General features: G+C 41.6%; 1 protein-coding gene across 2 annotated transcripts in view; it reads right to left on the bottom strand.

Annotated features, from left to right (window-relative positions):
- Nucleotides 1-316: 316 nt before the first annotated feature.
- LIMA1 (LIM domain and actin binding 1) overlaps nucleotides 317-20,667 on the bottom strand; it is a 42,569-nt gene continuing 22,218 nt past the window's right edge. Inside the window, exons 5-11 of one of the 2 annotated variants that reach the window (XM_050925367.1) lie at nucleotides 16,416-16,524; nucleotides 14,393-14,547; nucleotides 11,482-11,589; nucleotides 9,220-9,277; nucleotides 7,288-7,403; nucleotides 3,082-3,215; nucleotides 317-2,605 (exon numbers count right to left, since the gene is read on the bottom strand). In XM_050925367.1, coding sequence (XP_050781324.1) covers nucleotides 1,582-2,605; nucleotides 3,082-3,215; nucleotides 7,288-7,403; nucleotides 9,220-9,277; nucleotides 11,482-11,589; nucleotides 14,393-14,547; nucleotides 16,416-16,524 — 1,704 coding nt within the window. In that variant the 3' untranslated portion in view covers nucleotides 317-1,581. The remainder of the gene's footprint in view (nucleotides 2,606-3,081; nucleotides 3,216-7,287; nucleotides 7,404-9,219; nucleotides 9,278-11,481; nucleotides 11,590-14,392; nucleotides 14,548-16,415; nucleotides 16,525-20,667) is intronic. The other variant, XM_050925368.1, reaches the window with a different exon arrangement.

Here is a 20,667-nt window from a genome sequence, read left to right as displayed (position 1 = left end):
TTTCCCCCAGACCAGCACATGTAACTAAGGAAGTGCCTTCAAGTCCTTTTCTCTAAGAATTGTTTAAAAATCAAGAATGAAAGGGTTAAACAAGTTTGTCCTTCTGATCTATCCGTTTTTTTTAATCCCTGTTCCAGGAGCATTTGTACTGCCATTTGCCAAACTGGCTAGAGTGGTCCAACAGTGTCACCTAGTGGTATAAAATCACATTATGAAGACTTCAACACTAAAAGAAGAGAACTCATCCTTCTCAACCAAGGTCATCTTATATACTGCCTTATTGCAGTTAAAACAAAACATGAATTAGGCTTCAGCCTTAGAGTTCAAAGTAAATTACAAAGCTTTATTGAATAAAAATGTTTCATACTTAGCAAGATTGGAATAAAGTAGAATATTTTACACCTCTATAAAAATATAGTTAGGACTAATTCTCAAGTGAATACAGTACAGAGAATAAACTACTGTAGGAATAACCCCCCCCTTTCAAATTATTTGTAAAATAAATCCTGTCAAGTTTAAAAATGTACTAAAAGCTTTGCTAGAAACCAGTTTCAAGAAAGAATCCCACTGTTTGTCTAGTTTTCTTAGATTTTGTATGTGTAAGTCTCACAGTTGTAACTATTAAAAAAGTTCTGGCAGTTTGGTACAAGTAGGGTTTAATAACTGTCAAAAGGCCTTACAAAAGTTATTTGCAGTATTAGTGAATCAGAAGAGGGAATGAAATCTAAAAGTAGAAAAAAAGTCACCTCAGAAAATGCACATGGAATGCAAGAGTAATGCCCTGCAGACTCCTGTGAAAGGGATGGCTTGTCTTCAAGAGTATCGTCAGTCATCATGGGGTTCGATCTGCACTACTATTCCAGCAAGGGGCACACTGGTGCATTAGCCAGCCAGAGGGCTGTACTACCTCTTAACTCCAGTTTAGAATTAGTTGTGTATACAGAAGGACAGAGTGCAAAGTAAGAAGTTTTCCACTCATCAAGAGCAAGCAAATAAGAATTACATTGCATTCTGTGTACTTAATAGATTTTAGTTGCTAGATACTAAGTACAAAGAAAATTAGTGTTATTTTGAGGAAAACATCCCAGCTGTGCCCTTTACGTGTATTAAAGTGCATTCAGTCACCATTTTTAAAGCAGGCCTGCAAGTCCCTTTGGAATTGGTCCCTAAGCACTGCAGTAGCATTCATAGTGGTAATAATAGTGTATTACAGAAAGTGTTTAATACCACCTTTGCGAATACAGTGGAATCCTGCAAACTACTGTTACTGGAATAAAGAATAAAATACAATGACCATGGTATAGAATAGATCTCTGTGTTCTCATGCTGTAAAAACTGTGATTACCTGATGTAGGAGCAGCTGTCCCACACCAAGGGGTCAAACATGTTTCCATACAGCTAGATATGATCTTTGCAGGTTTCTAGGGTACTTTTCTACCTCATATCTGTACATTCTGTTGTTCCCTAATGTGTCAACGTGCAGGATAGCATCACTTTCACAGAGGGCAGCTGCTTGTTAAAAGCTAATACACCAATTTAAGGCCCAGCACCTTGCAGCAAGTTTTCTAGTGAAAGACCAATTTATTCTTCATCTTCATCCTCTTCCTCATAGTAACGATTCCTCTTGATCTGTTCTTCCACAGACAAATCTTCCACATCTTCACCTTCCCAGAACACATCATCTTTGGATTTCCTATTCTGGTTAGGGGATAATTCCTTAGCAGTGACCGTGTTCAATAAGCTGAAATGTTTAGGAGAGTTGGAGTCAAATATTGCTTTATTTGGAGATGGCTGCTGCGTTGTGGCGTTTTCTTCCTCATCTGTCTCCATACCCACCTGACCATTCTGTACCAAGTTCTCTTCCCTGTCTGCCGTGATATCAGGCACTTCCCTTCCTCTTTCTTCCTCCAGTTCTTTATTCTTCTCTTCAGTGTTCTGGATGTGCCCATTCTCAGCTCTTTTTTCCTTTCGCTTTCTTTCCATCACTGCCTCACTCTCTAGTTCTTCACTTTGTTTGAATGTGACCCTATCTGCTTTGGAAGGAGAAGATACATTCGCTGTTTTATGGCCCTTAACAGACATGGTTCTAAATGAGGCTGCTACTGTAAATGGACGGCTTCTTTCCTTCAGCGAGGATGTTCTTCGTAGCTTTTTGAGATCCAGGTCCACATCCTCCTGCACATCTGGCTTTGACACCTCATCTTCTGGGGGCCACTTAGGCTTATATACTTTGATACCCTCTTCCAATGCACTTCCTTGACTACTTAGCTCTGACGGAGGTGGCCAGGCAATCCTCAGTTTCTTTGTTTCTGCTGGTTTCTCTTCCCTTCCAGGCAAACCTGCAGCTTTTGCTTCCATGCTAGCTGCAAGAACTCCCACCTTTGCAATTGGGGCATCCTCTACTCCTGGACTTTGAGGGCCTTCTACTGTATTTCCAGTGTGGGCAGATTTCTCCAGGGACTCTTCATTCTCAGTTTTGCTTACCCATAGTTCTTTGTGCTGTTTGTGCCCAAAACCTTCATCATAGTTGCCTTTGGCTTTGAAAAGCTGATTGAAGTGAGGCTTGCAATAAATATTCCCACGTAGAGATGCATATGTTCCAAGACTGCAAGAAAACAAAGTGTTAGCACTTTGCACGTCTCTCAATCAGTTGCAGATTAAGGCCCAAATTTTAGCTAGATCACTGAAACACTTGGCATTAAACATCTCAAACAGTGTGTTGACCTGGTGTCACCAGAGAAAAAGTCCTACCCAGTACATAAAAAAGGCATTTCTATGGGCTTTCCTCTTAAGAGCTCAAAGATCTTTACAGCGGGTAGGTATTATCCCCATCTAACAGATAGGAAAACTAGTCTAGAGAATTCAAGTGACATGTCCAAGGTCATGCAGCAAGTTAGCAGCAGAGCTGGGAGTAGAACCTGACTCCCAGGCCCTTGCTCAATCAACTAGACTACAGCTGCCTGTATTCACAGATGAACATTTGCACAGTATCATATTTAGCTTCCTGTTATATTTTAGGAAGGTTGCATTTCCTTCTAAAGGACTGACACACTCATATACCTCACTCTCTGCACAGATTACCTGAGTTTGCTATTGCAATGTGAACAGCGGAAGCAGCTGATATGAAACACCTGCTGGTTGGCAAAGAGACGTTCCATTGGGTACACTGTCTTCTGACACACAACACAGGTTTCCTTCACTGGCAACTGAAACTTCTAAGAGAAGAAAAGAAGGCTTGTTAACTGGATCAGAACTAGTGGGTGAGGAGACTTGACTTGGGTTTTGTCCAAGACTTCCAGAGTTCTCAGAAACAACTTAATATTTAATAATTAGCAGCTCTGAACCCTACTTGTACCCTGTGCCCTACCTGAGTAAAGCAGACCTATTGTCTTGATTTGATTGCATTCTCCCTCTCTGTTCCCCTATCACCTGAACCTCTGAGGTAAAACAGTAAGTCAAGAATTGACAGTGGAAGTTTTAAAATCTCACATGGGTCATAAATAAGCTCTGTCAAACCATTACCAAGAGACTGACTACAGCTATGCTGAAACTGAACACCTGCAACTGGCCTGTGTCAGCTGACTCGGGTTCAAGGGCTGTAAATTTTTAGTGTAAACATTCAGGTTCCTGCTTGAGGCCAAATGCCTGCCCTACGCCAAAATTTTACAGCTCTGCAGGCTGAGCCCTGCAAGCTAGAGTCAGCTGACATAGGCCAGCCACAGGTGTTTAATTCCTTGTATGTCCTAGCCTCTTTGCCTCAAACCTGCTGATAGGGAAAGATGAGGAAGTGGGGAATACACAAAAGGGGATAAGTTTAGCAAAACAAACAAACAGACAAACAAACACACAAACAGTGAGATGAACAGCAATACAAGAAGCTCAGTGGGGGGAACAAGTAATGAGAAGGCCAAACAAGAGGGGGGGAGGGGGAGAAAAGGATGACAGGAGGGGAACAGTTTACTCAAAGGCTTAGGCTGAGTAAGTTTTACTAAATGCTTATGGCTTTAGGAATGAAGGCTGCTCATTTAGGCAACTTTCCATACAAACTCTGATTAAGCCAGTAATTTATTCCTACAGTCTGCTTTTAAAAAGTTAGTCTCAGTAGTTCAGGGCAGCAAGAAATGTATCTAACTCCATATGAAAAATTTCAGAGCTCTAGCAAAGGCACTAGGCTATACTCAGCTTTAGGGATTTGCAGTTTCAATAAACAAAAGTTACATAACAGATAACTAAAGTTAACCCTGATGTTGACAGACCGGTAACAGTGCGTGTACTCCATCAGAGGCAACATCCCATAAGTTAAGAAATATTGTAAGGATAAACTCAATACAAGTAAGTATTAAGTGTCTACTTGGGAATAACCTCAGAATTTGTCTCCTGACAGCATCAAGGAGGTGATATTCTGTGTTCACCAAAGAGGTCACCTGATGCTCCCCACTCCTTAACACACCTACTAGAGGTGACTTAACATGGATGCTTAATAAAGAGGAAATGGCACATTGAATATCCAGTCAAAAAGCTAGCTCTTCTGGTCTGACCTGATTGCAACAGCTTTTCTAGCAACAGAATAGAAAGTTACCTAGGTCCAGTGTCAAAGGAGTACAGAAAAATCACACTTAGATAACAGTCAACTCTGCTGCATAGGCATGTTTTACTATAAGTTTACTAAAAGCCTTTAAGAGAAGGATATGATGGTTAAGGGATATGGAAGCAGGAAGTGCAACATCACAGGAGACAGTTACAGGGGTTGGTGTCTAGTTTGTATTTTAAATAAAATGATGACATGGTTAAGAACTGAAGGTTATGATAGATGAGGATCAGGCTGCTGAACAGAGCCAGCTGATTTAAACTGGTTTGTCACAACTTTAATGTTGCACATAATTTGGCAGTTTGCTATATATTATTTCTCATCTAATGCACTTAGATTGAGAACTTTAAAAATAAACTTTGATATTAGGTATTTGAAAGGACACTAAGGGACTAATCCATACTGAGAGCTTGATAGAAAACCTCAAAAAACTCCCAGTGCCTCAAGTGATTTGTTTATTTTTAAAAGGGAACTTCAAGGCACTGACCCTTTGCACCAATGTTCTCACCTCTGTGTGAGTGAGTCAGTGCAAGCTCTAGAACACGCCACTGAAGTTTACTAGCCCAGACAAAGATCTACTCACCCACCCTTGCCATAAAAAGGAACAAGGCATTACTAACTTCCTTACCAATAAAAGTTGTCATCATCCTTCCCAAGCCAGCATAAGTGCAAGACTGCACTGCATAGTGCTAGCATGTGTTATTGCAATACATGTCTCCATCTAAGAGGAGGCACTTACATGGGTATACAGTGACCCCTGTTTGTCTGCTGAAGAGGTGGTTTTTGGGGTGCATAGAGAAAAAAATTCCTTTCTGGGCACTACTACAGGAGGAGGGTGAAGCCCAGTTAATAAAAAAAGGAGAGCTGGAGAGATAGTTGAGAGTTGAGCTCACATTAGAAGGGAAGCAGAAGGCAGGAGCAGAGATTAGGAACCAGGAACAGGAAACAGAAGCTGGAAGAGAAATAGGAACCTTGCATAAAAATCAACAGCATCTGGGCTATTCTCTAAAAACTGCAGCAACAACTGTTAATGAAGGTAGAGATCCAAGTTGGGTTTTATCATGCTAGCAGATTCTTTTGAAATAAGCACAAAGGACCATAAACTTAAAGGATAAGCAGTTTACATATGAACACACACTGGAATACCTTCCAAGTTATACAATCCTAAAGGCATTTTTGTCATCTTAAAGGTGCTGTATGTGCACAATTTGAGAAGAGGTGCTCACAGCACTGTGATATTAATTAATTAAATCTTGCTATCTTCTTAAATAAAATAAGTACTATGCCTATCCTTTTACAGATGGGGGAAAAAATGCAGAGCGGTGAAGTGATGTGCCAAGGAGTAACATAGGAAGTCTGTGGCAGAGCACAGAAATAAGACTTCCTATTTCAGACAGCATGTGTGAAAAGGATGCACCTCACGTTATTGAGATATCATTAAAGTGCTCATCACATAGCATCTGTGTGCCTCGAAGTGAGAAAATAAATCCCTGTCCAAAAATTCTCCATTATTTCCTCGGCTACAGTTATATTGGGGTTGTTCTTGCCTGTTTATATCCCAGGAAGTCATGAGCAGGTCTACAGCCATCAATACCGAAGGAAGGCTTGGGTAAGGAGAGGAGTAGCAGACTGGGCTCTAAAGATGATAAAACTTGGACCCATCCAGATCTCCAGTGGAAGGGAATTTCACATCTAAGGGCTTGCCTCTGAGAATGCCAGGACTCCAGCTCCTAGGAGTTATACACTGAGCTCCCTCAGCTATGAATACCTTCTTGATTGCAGCTGCTATCATGGCTGAGGCGAGGAGGAAGGCAGACAGCCAGGCCCCAGGGTGGGTTTTAAAGATTAGCATCAGGACCTACATGAAAATCTCTAGGAACTCTGACTTAAGGAAAGCCAAGAGCTTGTCAATGCAAGACCTACATCCAGACTTCTGTACTCAAAACTTCTCCTCCCATCCCAGAAGCAAATTAGTATTCCCACACTGTCACTGGAACAGTGCCCCTTTAACAATATGGCAGCTGTCAGCAGGCAGCTCACAAACTCTATCTTTAAAGAACTAAATTACAATTGTGTTGAGATGCTTTTCCATTCAGAACTCAAAACCCTGTGCTGAGCACTGGGCAGAGTTCCTTTATATCCAGTTTCTTTTCTGTCAGGAGTTAGTTCCAGCATGAGGTTTTTTAAAGATTTTACCATAGAGCAGGGGTCGGCAACCTTTTGGAAGTGGTGTGCAGAGTCTTCATTTATTCACTCTAATTTAAGGCTTCGCGTGCCGGTCATACATTTTAACATTTTTAGAAGGTCTCTTTCTATAAGTCTATAATATAGAAAGAAACTATTGTTGTATGTAAAAGTAAACAAGGTTTTAAAAATGTTTAAGAAACTTAATTAAAAATTAAATTAAAATGCAGAGCTCCCCTGACCGGTGGCCAGGACCCGGGCAGCGCGAGTGCCACTGAAAATCAGCTTGCATGCTGCCTTTGGCACATGTGCCATAGGTTGCCTACCCATGCCACAGAGCAAAATTGTGAGTTTAAGAGCTTTCTGCTGAAGAGTTTGGATATTGATGGATCAATAGCATAAGATCCCCTGAGAGTGCAAACACAGATTCATAGGCTGGAATGAGTCTATGTTACAATCAGATTTGCTTAAGTATTAACTGTTGCTGGTGCTTAGGAAATAAATAGCTACTGTACCTTCACTACTTTTGGTGGAGAGGTGTCAGTCTGGTTGACTGGTTTGGAATCAGAGCTCTGCTGTTTTGTGTAGACATGTCTCTTGGCTTCAGTCTCACTCTGTGAGTTTAGTTCAACTGGAGAAGGGAGGGGAAGGAAAGTTCTGTTCAACTCATTTTTAAAAACCAAAAGAAACTCCTAGGAAGTTCAGTCTGGTAAGACCATGTAGTAATTATGTCAGAGAAAGGCTTAAAGGTCTGTCTGTTCCTGAACGTGTATGATTAAAGCATTAGTGCCAGAGCAAGCAAATATATTTACTCATCTTTTTCTGCACTGAAATTATCAAATGATTGAGTGGCTGTGTTGAGGGAATGAGATAGGTGCCAGCTTCTCAGTATGCACTAACCTCGTTTCTGGGAAATACGGCTCCACTTTAATAAAATGGTTAAGCACATGCCTAAAGTTAAGCTTGGAGTTAATGGGCTATAAACATGTGCATAAATACCTTTGGAAGGCAATTTAGCCAATCAGCTACTGCTAATATATTTATTGAGTAATCTGTTGGCTACAGTGCTTGTTGTATTTGGCTCTGGAACACTTAAGTGCAAATGGTGGGAGAACTGCACTTTTGGGGTTAAATTTAACCCCTTTATAAAGCAAGCATTAAAGCTGTCTCAGCACTACAGTTACAAACCAGTTTATAAACCTGATAAATATTCCCAGGTCTTGAGCTGGTCTGAGATTTTAGCACAAGATTTTTACTAGAAAAATCCCAAGAATCTGAAGGGGTTGCAAGTGTTGAAATAAGATTGTTACTTCTGAATATAGTAATCTTTAAAAACATTTTTTTAAAAAGTCCCAATTTTATTCAAATTTTATTAACAAGATCTGCTCCTTCTGGGCTATCATATGACAAGTTTCATAATCAGTAAATTTTACAGCCAAATTTCTAAACCACTGGAAATGGGAGATTATAAGACAAGGCTGACCATTACAGGGCCTGAACCAATGTCCACTTTAACCAAACAACTGGTTTATATGTGCTACAAAATTACAAGGCGGCACCTAGATAATGTGAGTGGCCTGCCATTATGTGTGTTAGTGTACCTATTGGGGGAAGTGGCTGCAGCTGGGGCCATGCCCCAAACAGACTAACCAGGCCTTATAAGGTGGCTAGGGCAACCAGAATCTCAGGAGTCTCTCTCTCTGCTTGTAGAAAGAGAAGGGCCTGGCTACTAGGGAGCTGAGCAGGGTACTGGGAGTGCAGCAGGGCTGAGGGAAGGCTAGAGGAGCTGGGGAGTTCCAGCCTGGAAAACTCCCAGGTTGTGGGCCAAGCTGAGGGCCTAAGACCGGCACTGGGGCTGCAGAGCGGCAGCTCAGCTAGAGAGAGGCAGCAGGTCCAATCCACCCTTGCTTGTGATGAGTGGTGTATACTGCAGTCTGCCCCAGGGAGTGGGGCTAGATGGTGACTGGCAGTAGCCTTACACTGAAGCGAGATGGGGTTAATGGGTGGGTGTTCCCTGGGGAGGGGAGACCCTAAGACTGAGGGGCTACTGCCAGGGGGCAGCACCCCTGATAACAGAGCACTGGATCTGGGAGGGATGCAGGGGTCAGTGGTAAGGTGCATCATCAGCCTGCAGGGGGTGCTCCAGGAGGCTAGAAGAGCTAATTCCCTGAGAAGACCAGCAGGAGGTGCTGCAGGGGTGAGTCCTGCATGCTTACAGTTAGGATCTGAGTTCTTATGCTCAGATTGCTTCATAAAGTTAAATGGAATCCAGTCTTGACCAGCATATCCCTGTGATTAAATGGGAATCCTGATGCTTCCTCCAGAAGCTATGGGTTCTAAGGGCAAACTGATCTCAACATAAGCATGGCAGGTAAGACGACAGGGCCAACACATCCTGCCATCCACCTGCCCACTCTATGTATTGGGCTAGGCAAATGAGTGCTTACTAGTGCCATCTTCAGAAAGATTGGAATGGAAACCCAGACTCTTCTCCCTGAAGAAAACCTGCAAAAGTAATGTTATACTGTGAACCATATGAAAGTCAGCTGGGCTCACCAGTTAGACTCAAATTGATAAATGGATCATCCCAACATGAGTAGCAAAACAATGGGCAATTAATAGAACACTAAAACAGAAAAGCCTGTTTACTAGCCAATGACCACCCTAAGTTAAGAACTTCAACGATGTTAGCACTGGCTACAAAACATGTTCTGGATTTCTCACCTTCTTCAGGGCCTCCTTCACTGCCACTTTTTAAGTAGTCAAAGATACATAGGAGCCTAAGTGACTGATTTTGAAAGTTCTTCCCCTAAAACTACAAGCTGTGACGCTCCCAGTTTAGACCAAACATGCTTGATCTGTCTTCTACATCCTTCTTTAGAAAAGAATTTACAAATTTCACTGTTTTATGCCTTCTGCTCAGCTCACACATAAATACTGTGAGGTACAAGATTTTCATTAACAGAACTGTTAACACAGCCTAGTATAAACTTGGTTCAGGTATGGAATAATTTACATACCAGGTGAAAAGCTCAATGCGGGTTCTAGAGGGCTATTTTAACCTGGTTCTCTCTATATGTTAAATAAAATATAGCTTAAATATACTTACACATTGAGGAACTAAAATGCCATAATCAGACTAACAGCAGAACCTCACTCATTCACACTAATGACTGAAAGTCCTATTGCAAAGGATTACACTTTGGAAATTAATGAGGAAGTAAACAAGTCCAGATAACATACTTTGTTCATCTGACTAGTTCAATTTTTATGATACTGCCTAATAAGCATTCCACAGTTTACTTTGTACCCATAACAAAGAATTTTTAACCACTCTGTTACTGAATCTTTGGGATGTACAAGATGAGGGGAGCAGTGGTTTTTTGCACTTGAATTATGAGCGTACAGGTGAGTGAGGTTCTGTTGAACCTCTCTTTCTCCAGAAATTTCTGCCATTTAATAGGTGTGCCCTGGACAGGGACACTAGATTGATCCTGCAGTGATGTCAAAGTGACCATCCTACTACCACACAGTCTATTTAATGTGGGTTCTTACACTGTGCTCATATTACACATCAAGTCAGTCACTAAAGGAGTGCCTATAAATTAAAGTAACTTCACTCTAAGAGCTAGCAGAGAGAGGGTTTTATTCAAACCTCCCGTTCAACAGCAGAAAGTCTAAGAGAAACTGCTTTTATTTAATAGGTTTCCTTTTAAGAGGCTCCCCTTGGTGGCTGTTTTCCCACCCCACAAGCAGCTAAAATGTGAAGACTCACTCAGTTCCCAGCAAGAAGCTGAAAGCAACAGTCTGGCTGCCTGCAGAGGGAAGTGCGGAAAGGTTTAAAAGCCCTCCTAGCATTAGGCTGCCATGTGTTCGGAAAGCTTGTAATGCTCAGTATCTGAATTATTATTGTTTGGCTACTTTTATCCCCCTTCTACCATCCCCCAATTTAAGTCACAGATGCCTTGAGACTTTGCTTATTGTGTGAATAAGGGGACAGTAATTATATACTCATTTTTAAATTAAGTTTAAACAGCAGGAACAAAAAAGCTAATCAGGTTGCCAGTTACATTAAACAAGATCTGGCAACTATGTCGCAGAGACCCACTTTCAAGTCATTGTGACCCAGTACTTTGCACATACACATCTTCTCTCATCTGAGGCTCCCCAGGTACTTTACCAGAAATTTAAGTGTGCAAGCAAAGCATCTACAAGGTGTTGTCCCCATTTCACAGAGGGGAAAAATGGCACAGAAGAGTATAGTGGCTTGCCCAAAGGTCACTCAGGAATGGCAGAGTCATAAATGAGATACAGGAGGCCCCACTTCCAGTCTGCTGCTGCTATTAGATAATGCTTCTTCCTCCCATGTCCTTAATATGCTATCATTATGAAATTCAAGGATTCTGCCACATCAAGAACATTTACTATATCTGACAGACAAGCGCAACCCCCTCTAGACAAAGTTATAAAAAATAGCTAAATATTCTGCACACAAAGGACTTTATTTAGAGTCTTATAAATTAAGATTTCTCTTGCCTGTTTGTAATTACCATCCTACATTTTGATCATCTCAAAATCATGAGTGTCACAGCATGCAAATAATTTGTATCAGCCAATACAGCTCAATTTCCAGATGCCTGCTGTGTGTCTTCAAGCAGTTCCATTTCAAGGAGAGTTCTTGATCCTCAATCAATATGAGTGCATCTTACCTTATCCCCATCCTGATGGGAAACGGAGTCCTCAGGACTTGGTGGCACATTCTCCTTCTGCTCAGATTTGTAACTCCTGATTTCACTGTCACTGGCTTGAGTCTCATTCTATAGAACAAAGGAATTGAGTGTTGACATCCTTTTTCCCTTAGAGTGAGAACTTTCCATGCTTCTTCTTAAAAGAAGCCTTGTGAATACTATGTCTTGTAACACACAGCTGATGACTGAAGGGAGTCTACAAATATTTGATGAGTGAAATACACCGAGGGAGAGGAAATGTAGGATAATAAAGGGAGTATAACTTTTATTCCATATCATCATCACAGTATCAAAATACCTTTCCACCAAGAACCAACCGAGTCTGTCCTTAAAGCCAACTGTTCTTTCTTTCTTCTTGTCACTCTGGATAATTCCACATCTTCCCTCACCTGAAATGCTGCCTCATGTTTTGTTTTATTTAGGTCATAAGCACTTCAGGGCAAGGAACATGTATTATTCTCTACAGTTCTGCCCTAGCTTCAGTGCATGTCAACCAGCCAGGTGACAAACTGGACCTTCATCTTTCTCAAAGTTTGTCTCATTTCAGGAAAGTTTTACAGAAAAGTCTTCCAACTTTTCATCTAAAAAACCCCCGAGAAACCTCATGCTTCCTTTGCCAATCAGTAGACTCTGTGGCAACGCAATGCTCATGCCTTTCATGAGACAGCCTTTCTGCGGCAGGGGAAGAAGCTGCCCAGCACCAGCAACATAGGACATCAAAAGGCCTTAAAAAAAAATACGGCTCTATATGCTAGTCCTTATCTTTTTGGAACCCTAGTGTTTAATATGACAGGTCTTTAAATAGAAGCAATTTTTCCAAGTATCCTTTGCAGTGTTCTGAAGGGATTATGCCATCACACTTCCAACAGAAGAAAATATACAGTATCCTTACGGCTGGTCTACGCTGGCACTTTACAGCACTGCAACTTTCTTGCTCAGGGGTGTGAAAAAACACCCCCTTGAGCACATCAAGTTTTAGAGCTGTAAAGCGCCAGTGTAGACAGTGCCCCAGCACTGGGAGCTGTGCCTCTTGTGGAGGTGGGTTTTTTGGGGGGTTTATTAAAGAGTGCTGGGAGAGCTCTTTCCTAGAGCTCTGCTTCAACTACACAAGCCATGTGCAGCAGCACTTTAACGTTGCCAGTGTAGACAAGCCCTTGGTCCTGAACAGGTGCTGTCTTCACGGACAACCCTCAAAAAAGAGTTCTCTCCCCAAAAAGAATTTAATAATTCTGTTTTATAGCATATATAGGCCTGGACCTTGCTTTAAGATTTTACCGGTATTTCAGCTGGATACATACAGGATGAAGTAGGAATGTACAAATTGCACACTTCCACACCAGCAAGATCCATTGTGCCCCCTGACAGTGGGGAATACAAGGAATTCATAGTGGGGAGATAGCTTTCAGTGATTCTGCCAAGGAATAAGAGCCATAGCTTCCACTGGCTTATTTGGAAATTATTGTAAACATTGCTGTAGCAATTTGCATCCACACTTAGCTACAATCAATGTTAAGAGGCCACAATAGAATTCTGCTGGGAGTGACTGAGGGTGATAATCTATATAGCATAGGCTCAGACAGCAGGGGCATTCAAATAAGCTCTGCTCACAATGGGACATCAAGCCAGACTAGTGTTCCAGCTGGTGTGGTTTGGACTTCACAGTGAACAAAACCTAAAGGAGTCCATTTGTTAAACGGCTGGCTGCTGGCTTCTAGGGAATGGTTTAGTCAGTGAACCCCAGCCATCTCTGTTACAAACTGGAAAAGACAATTTAACAAAAACAATGTAACACAGGGAAGCATGATCTAAAATCTGCTATTAGCAGTTAAGCAGATTTATTACACTGGCTGCAATTACTTTCAGCTCATGCCATTAAGTTTACTTCAGGTACTGTCCAAAGTCTTGAGAATTAGACCCACACTGCATATGGCATGGAGAAATCCCTTCAGCTTGGGCTGGGGTGTTCCAGCAGCAAGATTCAAAATGCATCTCTAGATATAGACACTTCTAAGAACCACAAGCACTTGCCAAGCTGAACTTGGAGACTCTTCAACACTGGGGGCCAAAGAGTCACCCGTCTAGTTTCTCTACCTAGAATAGTCATCCACGTGGAATGTATGGCTAGAAAGGACACAAGTTCAACAAAAGCCTCTAACATTAAACAAAGCAGCTGATGGTTCCAATTGACACACCCCTTTCTGGTACATAAGCTTAGACTCTTGCTGTTTCTTTAGCTACAATACAGTTTGCTGTGATTCACTAGCTTCTCATTTCCTGTTCAGTTATCTGGCCAATGAGGACAGCTCAGATCTTTGTAATAGCCTGTTTCTTACCTGTGCCGAGTTCATATGAATAGATGAGAAAAGGGATGTGAAGAGGAATGGTTGCAAAGGGGAAGATGGCTGGTTATAAAGCACAGGACTGTGTCAGGAGATCTGAACTCTATTGTATTATCTTGGGTAAGTCACTTCATCTCACTGTGTCTCACTTTCCCCGAAATCACAGGGATAAGATTACATTTCATTAGTGTTTTTAAAGCATGCAGAGATCCTCACATACAGAGTGCTACAGACATGCAGAAAAAGAAAAAGATTCCAGTTGCATTTCAAAGGAGGGTCTTCAGATAGCATGTCACCAGTTGAGTCTTAGAAAGTATTAAGATTACTTCAGGAAAGGGCAAGTACACATCTCTTCCTGCAGTTTTCTCAATTCTTCAGAGCAGAAGACAGCTTTTAATTCCAAATGAGACAATGAATACTATGTTCTCATCAAACATGAGAACATTACATTTTAATAGCCTAATTTCCATCAGAACCATTTACTAGCCTCAGGGCTACACCAGTAGGACACCCACTACTTCACAGACACGTACCACACGGCCTGTGGAGCTGCCTTGCTTGGACACAGCTGCCTGGTACTTTGCCAGTCTATCCTTTATTGAAGTTTCTGTTAAGTGAGGCATCTCCAGGTTTCTTCTACTCTCTGGCTTGTCTGGGTTGAGTGTTGGAGAGCTACAGACGAGGTGATCTGGAACAAGGACATTATATGGTTAGAGTAACCTTCATAAGTGAAGCACTGAATAGCAAAATCTTCTGTTTAAAGAGATTCAGGTCTCTTCTTCCTCCATTCTCAAAACGCACGGGAATCCCAGACTTGAGAGATGTTCTACCCCATGGCTTATGCTATACCAGGAGTATCAGTCTACCCTTGCATATACAACTGAATCCTAAAAGCAGCACCTCAGAACGTGCAGTTAACATCTGCTTTGGCACAATCCAGCCAGTAAACTCCTCAGCAGTAAAGACGGTAAAAACAATCTCTACTTAGAAGAACATATAGGCATTATCAAGCAGATGGCAGGTGAGAAGTGCTGAGGAGAACAAATGGGTTCAATTTTATTTAACCCAGAAAAGAATGGTAATGCAAGACTGTTCATTACACCACTAATGTACCCAGATTTTGGTTTGTTTCTTTGGGGGGGGGGGTTTTGGGGGGGGAGGGGGGAGGAGATGGAGGCGGAGAAGGGAAGGAACATAGGGCTATTTTAAAAAAATAAAAGGGAGGGGAGAGGTGAAGCTTAGCCCTCCACTACTAATAAATCCCCAAATATACCATTTACATGGTGTCTTCCATCTGAAGATCTCAAAACAAAAACACTTCATAAAACAACTAAACCTAATTTCACATCATACTGGCAAGATGGGCAAGAGCTATCTATTTTACACAAGAGGAGACAGAAGAACAGATATTAAGCATTTTGTCCAGATCTCAACTCCCAGTGCTCTGTCACGGATTACCAAGACATCCTTTTTTCACATCAATTCACCACTATCTTACAGCCTTTATTTTAGACAGGGAAAAGATTTAAGGGCCCAGCACCTCTGATTATTCAACTAACTAGCTTCCCAGTTAAGGTCCACTTACAAAATAGTTTTGACCACAAGTGGAGAACTAGAAATGAAGAGACCTTTCACTAACTAACGCAGCCTCAAAATGAAAAATTCATTTTAATTTAGAAGGCATAATGTTTTAACAGGGTGTAGAATGGTAAGAATTGGTACCTTTAATTGCTCTCTCTAGCCTGGCTCAGATAAGGATATTGTTTGCAAAATTAGGAAGTAAAGTTCAATGCTAGCCATAGGCTGGAAACATAGGAGTTGCATTTAAAGCTATATTTATAACAAAAGCTATTTCAAGATACCTGGACAATAACAAGGTAGTGTTCATGAGTCAAGAATTCCACAGCAGGTGCCGAACTTTTGGAGGGATTTAAAGCAACATGAAGAATTTCACAGTACTGGGTCACAAGGGAAATACTGGCAGGCAGAGAATTAGGGAGAAGAGTGTTTATTATTTCTTTGGTTTCTAAATTAAGTTTATTTTCCAAGACAAGTACCACCACCATCTAATAGAACATGGGACTAGGAATCAAGAGATATGGCTTCTATTAGCTCTGTTATGAAGTTTTCTCCCATGCCCCAGTTTTTCTGTAGGATCCCGGAGAAAGATACAGGGTGCGAAGATATTATGTAAAAAAAGCTTAGTTTATTAGTGTTCATAATCATCATCAATCATTCCCAGCTCTTATCTAGCACTTATCAGTAGATCTCAAAGCACTTTACAAAGGAGGTCAGTATCATTATTCCCATTTTACAGATGGGGAAAACAGGTGAAGCAACTTGTCCAAGGTCACCCAGCTGGAGAGTGACAGAGTAGGGAATAAGAACCCAGCTCCTTTGGGTGCCAGTCCAGTACTCAAGGGCCACACTGCCTCGAGCTTCAGATGGAAGGCGTTCTATCTCCTTCCTCTGCCAGACAACGTTATTCCTCTACTGTTACATGCACAAAAGGGAGTTGTTTTAATGCACAGGCCCAAATGGCTCGAGACTACCAACCTAAAGCATTATGGCTCCTCTCTCCAGAGCAGATGTCAAGGTCCTCTGAAGAGAAGCTGTTTTCAGAGATTCTCCTGTTATCTGCAGTCCTACTCTGGTCCTGAAAAATCTGTAAAACAAAACCCACTTATGAGCTGTCTGGACAAGCCAGAGATTGTTGTGCATAATCCTTTGAGATGCATAGGTGACTCTAGTAAATCTCCTTTACTGGACTAAACAAATCTAGCAGATGTCCTATTTAAGCAATATCAAGTTTGGTCACAGGATACCTACCTCTCCAGACATATCCATAGATGCCTTTTGATTGTGAAAAACAACTAGAATGCCATGTGTTAGATGCTGATCTCCAGTACATGACCTACAAGTCAGATGTCCAGGGAAGGAGATATATAAGCACTCATACCAGTTTATAAATTAACAGTTAACAAGCTCAGTAACAATCATTTAATCAAGATGTGAAATTGAGAGAAATAGGTTTTAAGATACCAATACATCCAGGAGCGGCACCAGGGTTTTTGGTGCCCTAGGCGGGGGGTCCTTCCATGCTCCCGGTCGTTGGCGGCAATTCTGCGGCGGGGGGGCAGGGGTGTCCTTCTGCGCTCCCAGTCTTCGGGGCACTTCGGCAGCGGGTCCCAGAGCGAGTGAAGGACCCGCCGAATTGCCGACGATGACCCAGAGCACGGAAGGATCCCCCCACCGCCAAAATGCCGCCCTCCCAAATCCTGGTGCCCTAGGCGACCACCTAGGTCGCCTAAATGGAAACACCAGCCCTGAATACATCAGCATTACTATTCAGTAACTACAAAGGAGAATGAAAACTTGTAACTGAAGTCATCTGCTAGTTTGATATCAATCAATAAGCACAACCTATCAGAGTCAGACTGACCCCCAGATTAGGTCTGGTAGTCAGGCTGACTGCAATAGGTTGGTGCTGGACAGAAATAGCCTCAGATCTCCAGGATAAACCACCAATAACACGGCTGTGATGCTGGATACAATGCCTCTGTATAAATCCATGGTACACCCACACTTTGAATACCATGTGCAGATCAGGTTGCTCCATCTCAAAAAAGTTATTAGAATTGGAAAAGGTACAGAGAAGGGGAACAAAAAATGATGAGAGGTATGGAACAGGTTCCACATGAGGAGAGATTGAAGAGACTGGGATTTTTTTATTTTTTTTTTTAACTGAAAAGACTACTAAGGGGGATATGACAGAGGTCTATAAAAATCATGAATGGTGTGGAGAAAGTGAACAAGGAAGTGTTATTTACCCTTCCACAAGAACCAGGGGTCACCCAACAAAATTAATAGGCAGCAGGTTTAAAACAAACAAAAGGAAGTACTTGGTCACATAACTCAGTGTCAGCCTGTGAAACTTGCTGCCACGGGATGTTGTGACAGTCAAAACTATAACTGGGTTCAAAAAAAGAAGAAAGAAGTTCCTGCAGGATAGGTCCATCAAGGACAATTAGCCAAGATGGTCAAGGATGCAACCCCATGCTCTGGCTGTCCCTAAGCCTGACTGCCAGATGCTGGGAAATGACGACGAGATGGATCGCTCAACTGCTGCCTTGTTCATTCTGAAGCATCCAACACTGGCTGCTGTTAGAAGGCAGATACTGAGCTAGATGGACCATCGATCTGACCCAGCATGGCCATTCTCATGCTAGGGAGTTTTGTACAAGCAGCATAGACATTCTCTGGTCAGCTCCTTCAGATTTTATACGTATTTGCTGCAATCAACTCTCAAATGGCTCCCTATAAAACTTTTTAGTGCACAATAAAAAATAAATCCAACAATTATAGAAATAAGTTTCAACAGCTCCTCTGAATTCTCTGTGGTGTGCAGAGTTTAGTTTGCCTACACCTGTTTGTCGGCAAACCTTTCAGAAGTGGTGTGTCGAGTCTTCATTTATTTATTCACACTAATTTAAGGTTTTGCATGTCAGTAATACATTTTAATGGTTTTCAGACTGTCTCTTTCTGTAAGTCTATAATATATATACACAACAATATATAGTTCTCTAAACTATTGTTGTATATAAAGAAACAAGATTTTTAAAATGTCTAAGAAGCTTCATTTAAAATTAAATTAAAATGCAGAGCCCCCCAGACTGGTGGCCAGGACCCAGGCAGTGAGAGTGCCACTGAAAATCAGCTTGTGTGCCGCCTTTGGTACACGTGCCACAGGTTGCCTACCCCAAGACTGGATGTTTTCACAGCTGAAAGTCAACCTTTAAAAACAGCAGGAGGAGATGAGAGCTCTCTTCTCCCCAAGAAGAGTTAAATCTCAGAGCCCACTGGAAATTAAGGGGGCGGAGATTTGGCAAAACACTCCAACCACACATTTATTTTCCTGCTTCCAACAATTTTCTCATTTTCTGGTCACCAAACTGATAGAAATTCCAGTTTTATACTAACAGAGCTGTACTATAAGATAATCTCTGTGAAAAATCAGGCCTCTTTAGCACACAGAACAAAGGAACTTCACCAGGAAAGGAAAACACAGTTGGAAAATCCCTTGTTTTCCATTGGCAAGGTTAAAGAAATTTTATATTTCTATAGTTTAGAAAACTGATAACATTTTTTTACTGGAAAAGCATTTTACTAAGAAAACTTTTCCTTCTGGTGAAGGTACTGATAGATGCACCCGAGCAGAGCCTACACACTTCTAGGAATTTGCAGACTCCTCACAGTCACCTCCAAGACTTGCTTGCACATTCTTGTTGTGTTCCACCATCACTACTACACTGAGCCAACACTCTGAAGTGCCTGAAACCTTACTTACAGTTTGAGATTAAAATACAGACAACAGTTTCTCTTTTCTCCCAATACACAGAGTTGAGTATTTTAGGCTGAGATTTTTGGGAGAGTGCTGCTAAGGAACAGTGTCCTTTTGGGGGATGGAAGGGTAGGGGCGAAGGTGAACTTCAGATGCATTAGCCTATTGAAAGTTCCTACTAGCGTAAATTTGGAGACATATCTGACATCTAGTTTGCAAAGTTAAACACAAAGTTCATGCTTCTTTATATTGGGTGTGGTTAGCAGAAAGGAAGGTGGAACAAACAAGTTATTACAAGTGCACAATATGACCCAGGAAGAAAGTTTAATTGGTCAGGTAAATTCATCTGGAAGTACTAAAGAACAGCAGTTCTCTTAAACCAGAAGCTCTCATGTATATAACTAAATCTTGAGTGTATCTGGATTCCATTCTCATTTAAATTACAAACAATCCTTTTTAAGAACAGAGATGCCTAAGTCTAGAAGCTTCCTTGAGTTCCTTAAGGAGTGGTTTCCTCCTCCTCTTTCTCCTCCGTACATAACCCATCCTCCTTCCTGTCAGCAGACTGGAACTGATTTGAACAAACTTTCCCTGAAATCTTCGCTCAGAGATTATGTAGACTAAACACATCAACAGAAATGAAATAAAATGCTAGGGTTTCCTGAAGCTTAAGGTAAAATTCTTTCATGATGCTTTTAAACCAAATTGGGCAAAATACTCCCTTGTGGTAGGATTCATTCCATTATGCATGAAAGCACACTGTATTAGCTATCCTATCAACCAGAGCAAAACCTGGTCACAACCCCCGAAGAGTATACAATCTAGAGTAACTGAAGTAACTATGGTTCTGCTTAGCAGGGAGTTGAGTGATTCAAAGTCTGAGAGGTATAGTCCTTTCTTTTGTTCATCTTATGCCATCATGGGAACAAATGGACACTAGTTATAGGGCAATAAGTTCAGAATAGAGTGAAATACCACTTTACTCAGTATATTGTCAAACTGGAATTCATTGCAGCAGGAAATCAGAGTCAAATACTGGAAGTAGACAGTGTCATGACTGTAGCTATGCAGTAACGTAAGTGTACTAACGTCTCAAGCCAAATCTCCTCAGCCCTCCCCAACAACTGTACATATGCATTTGTGGGGGGGGAAGAGAGGAAGGACTGGGGAGGAATACCTTCACCTGATTCAGTAAGGCACTTGCCACAAACTCGCTGTGACATCTTGGGCAAAGTACTATACTTTGCTTTACCTCAGTTTCCCCATCTGTAAAATGGGGTATGCAACAAAAACAAATTACTAATTTCTGAAAAGCCCCAAGTTTCTTGGATGAAAGATGCTGCAAGTGCAGCATTGCCATTCCATTTGGTCTTTTGCCCAACAACTCATCTTGCTTTAGGCAAACCACACCTAATTTATATAGCAACATAAGAATACAAGTCACTACATATTAGATTAACAGTGCCA

The sequence above is a fragment of the Gopherus flavomarginatus genome, chromosome 16 (assembly GCF_025201925.1).
Source record: "Gopherus flavomarginatus isolate rGopFla2 chromosome 16, rGopFla2.mat.asm, whole genome shotgun sequence".
NCBI classification, from domain to species: Eukaryota; Metazoa; Chordata; order Testudines; family Testudinidae; genus Gopherus; species Gopherus flavomarginatus.
This window is presented reverse-complemented; position numbering and strand designations above follow the sequence as displayed.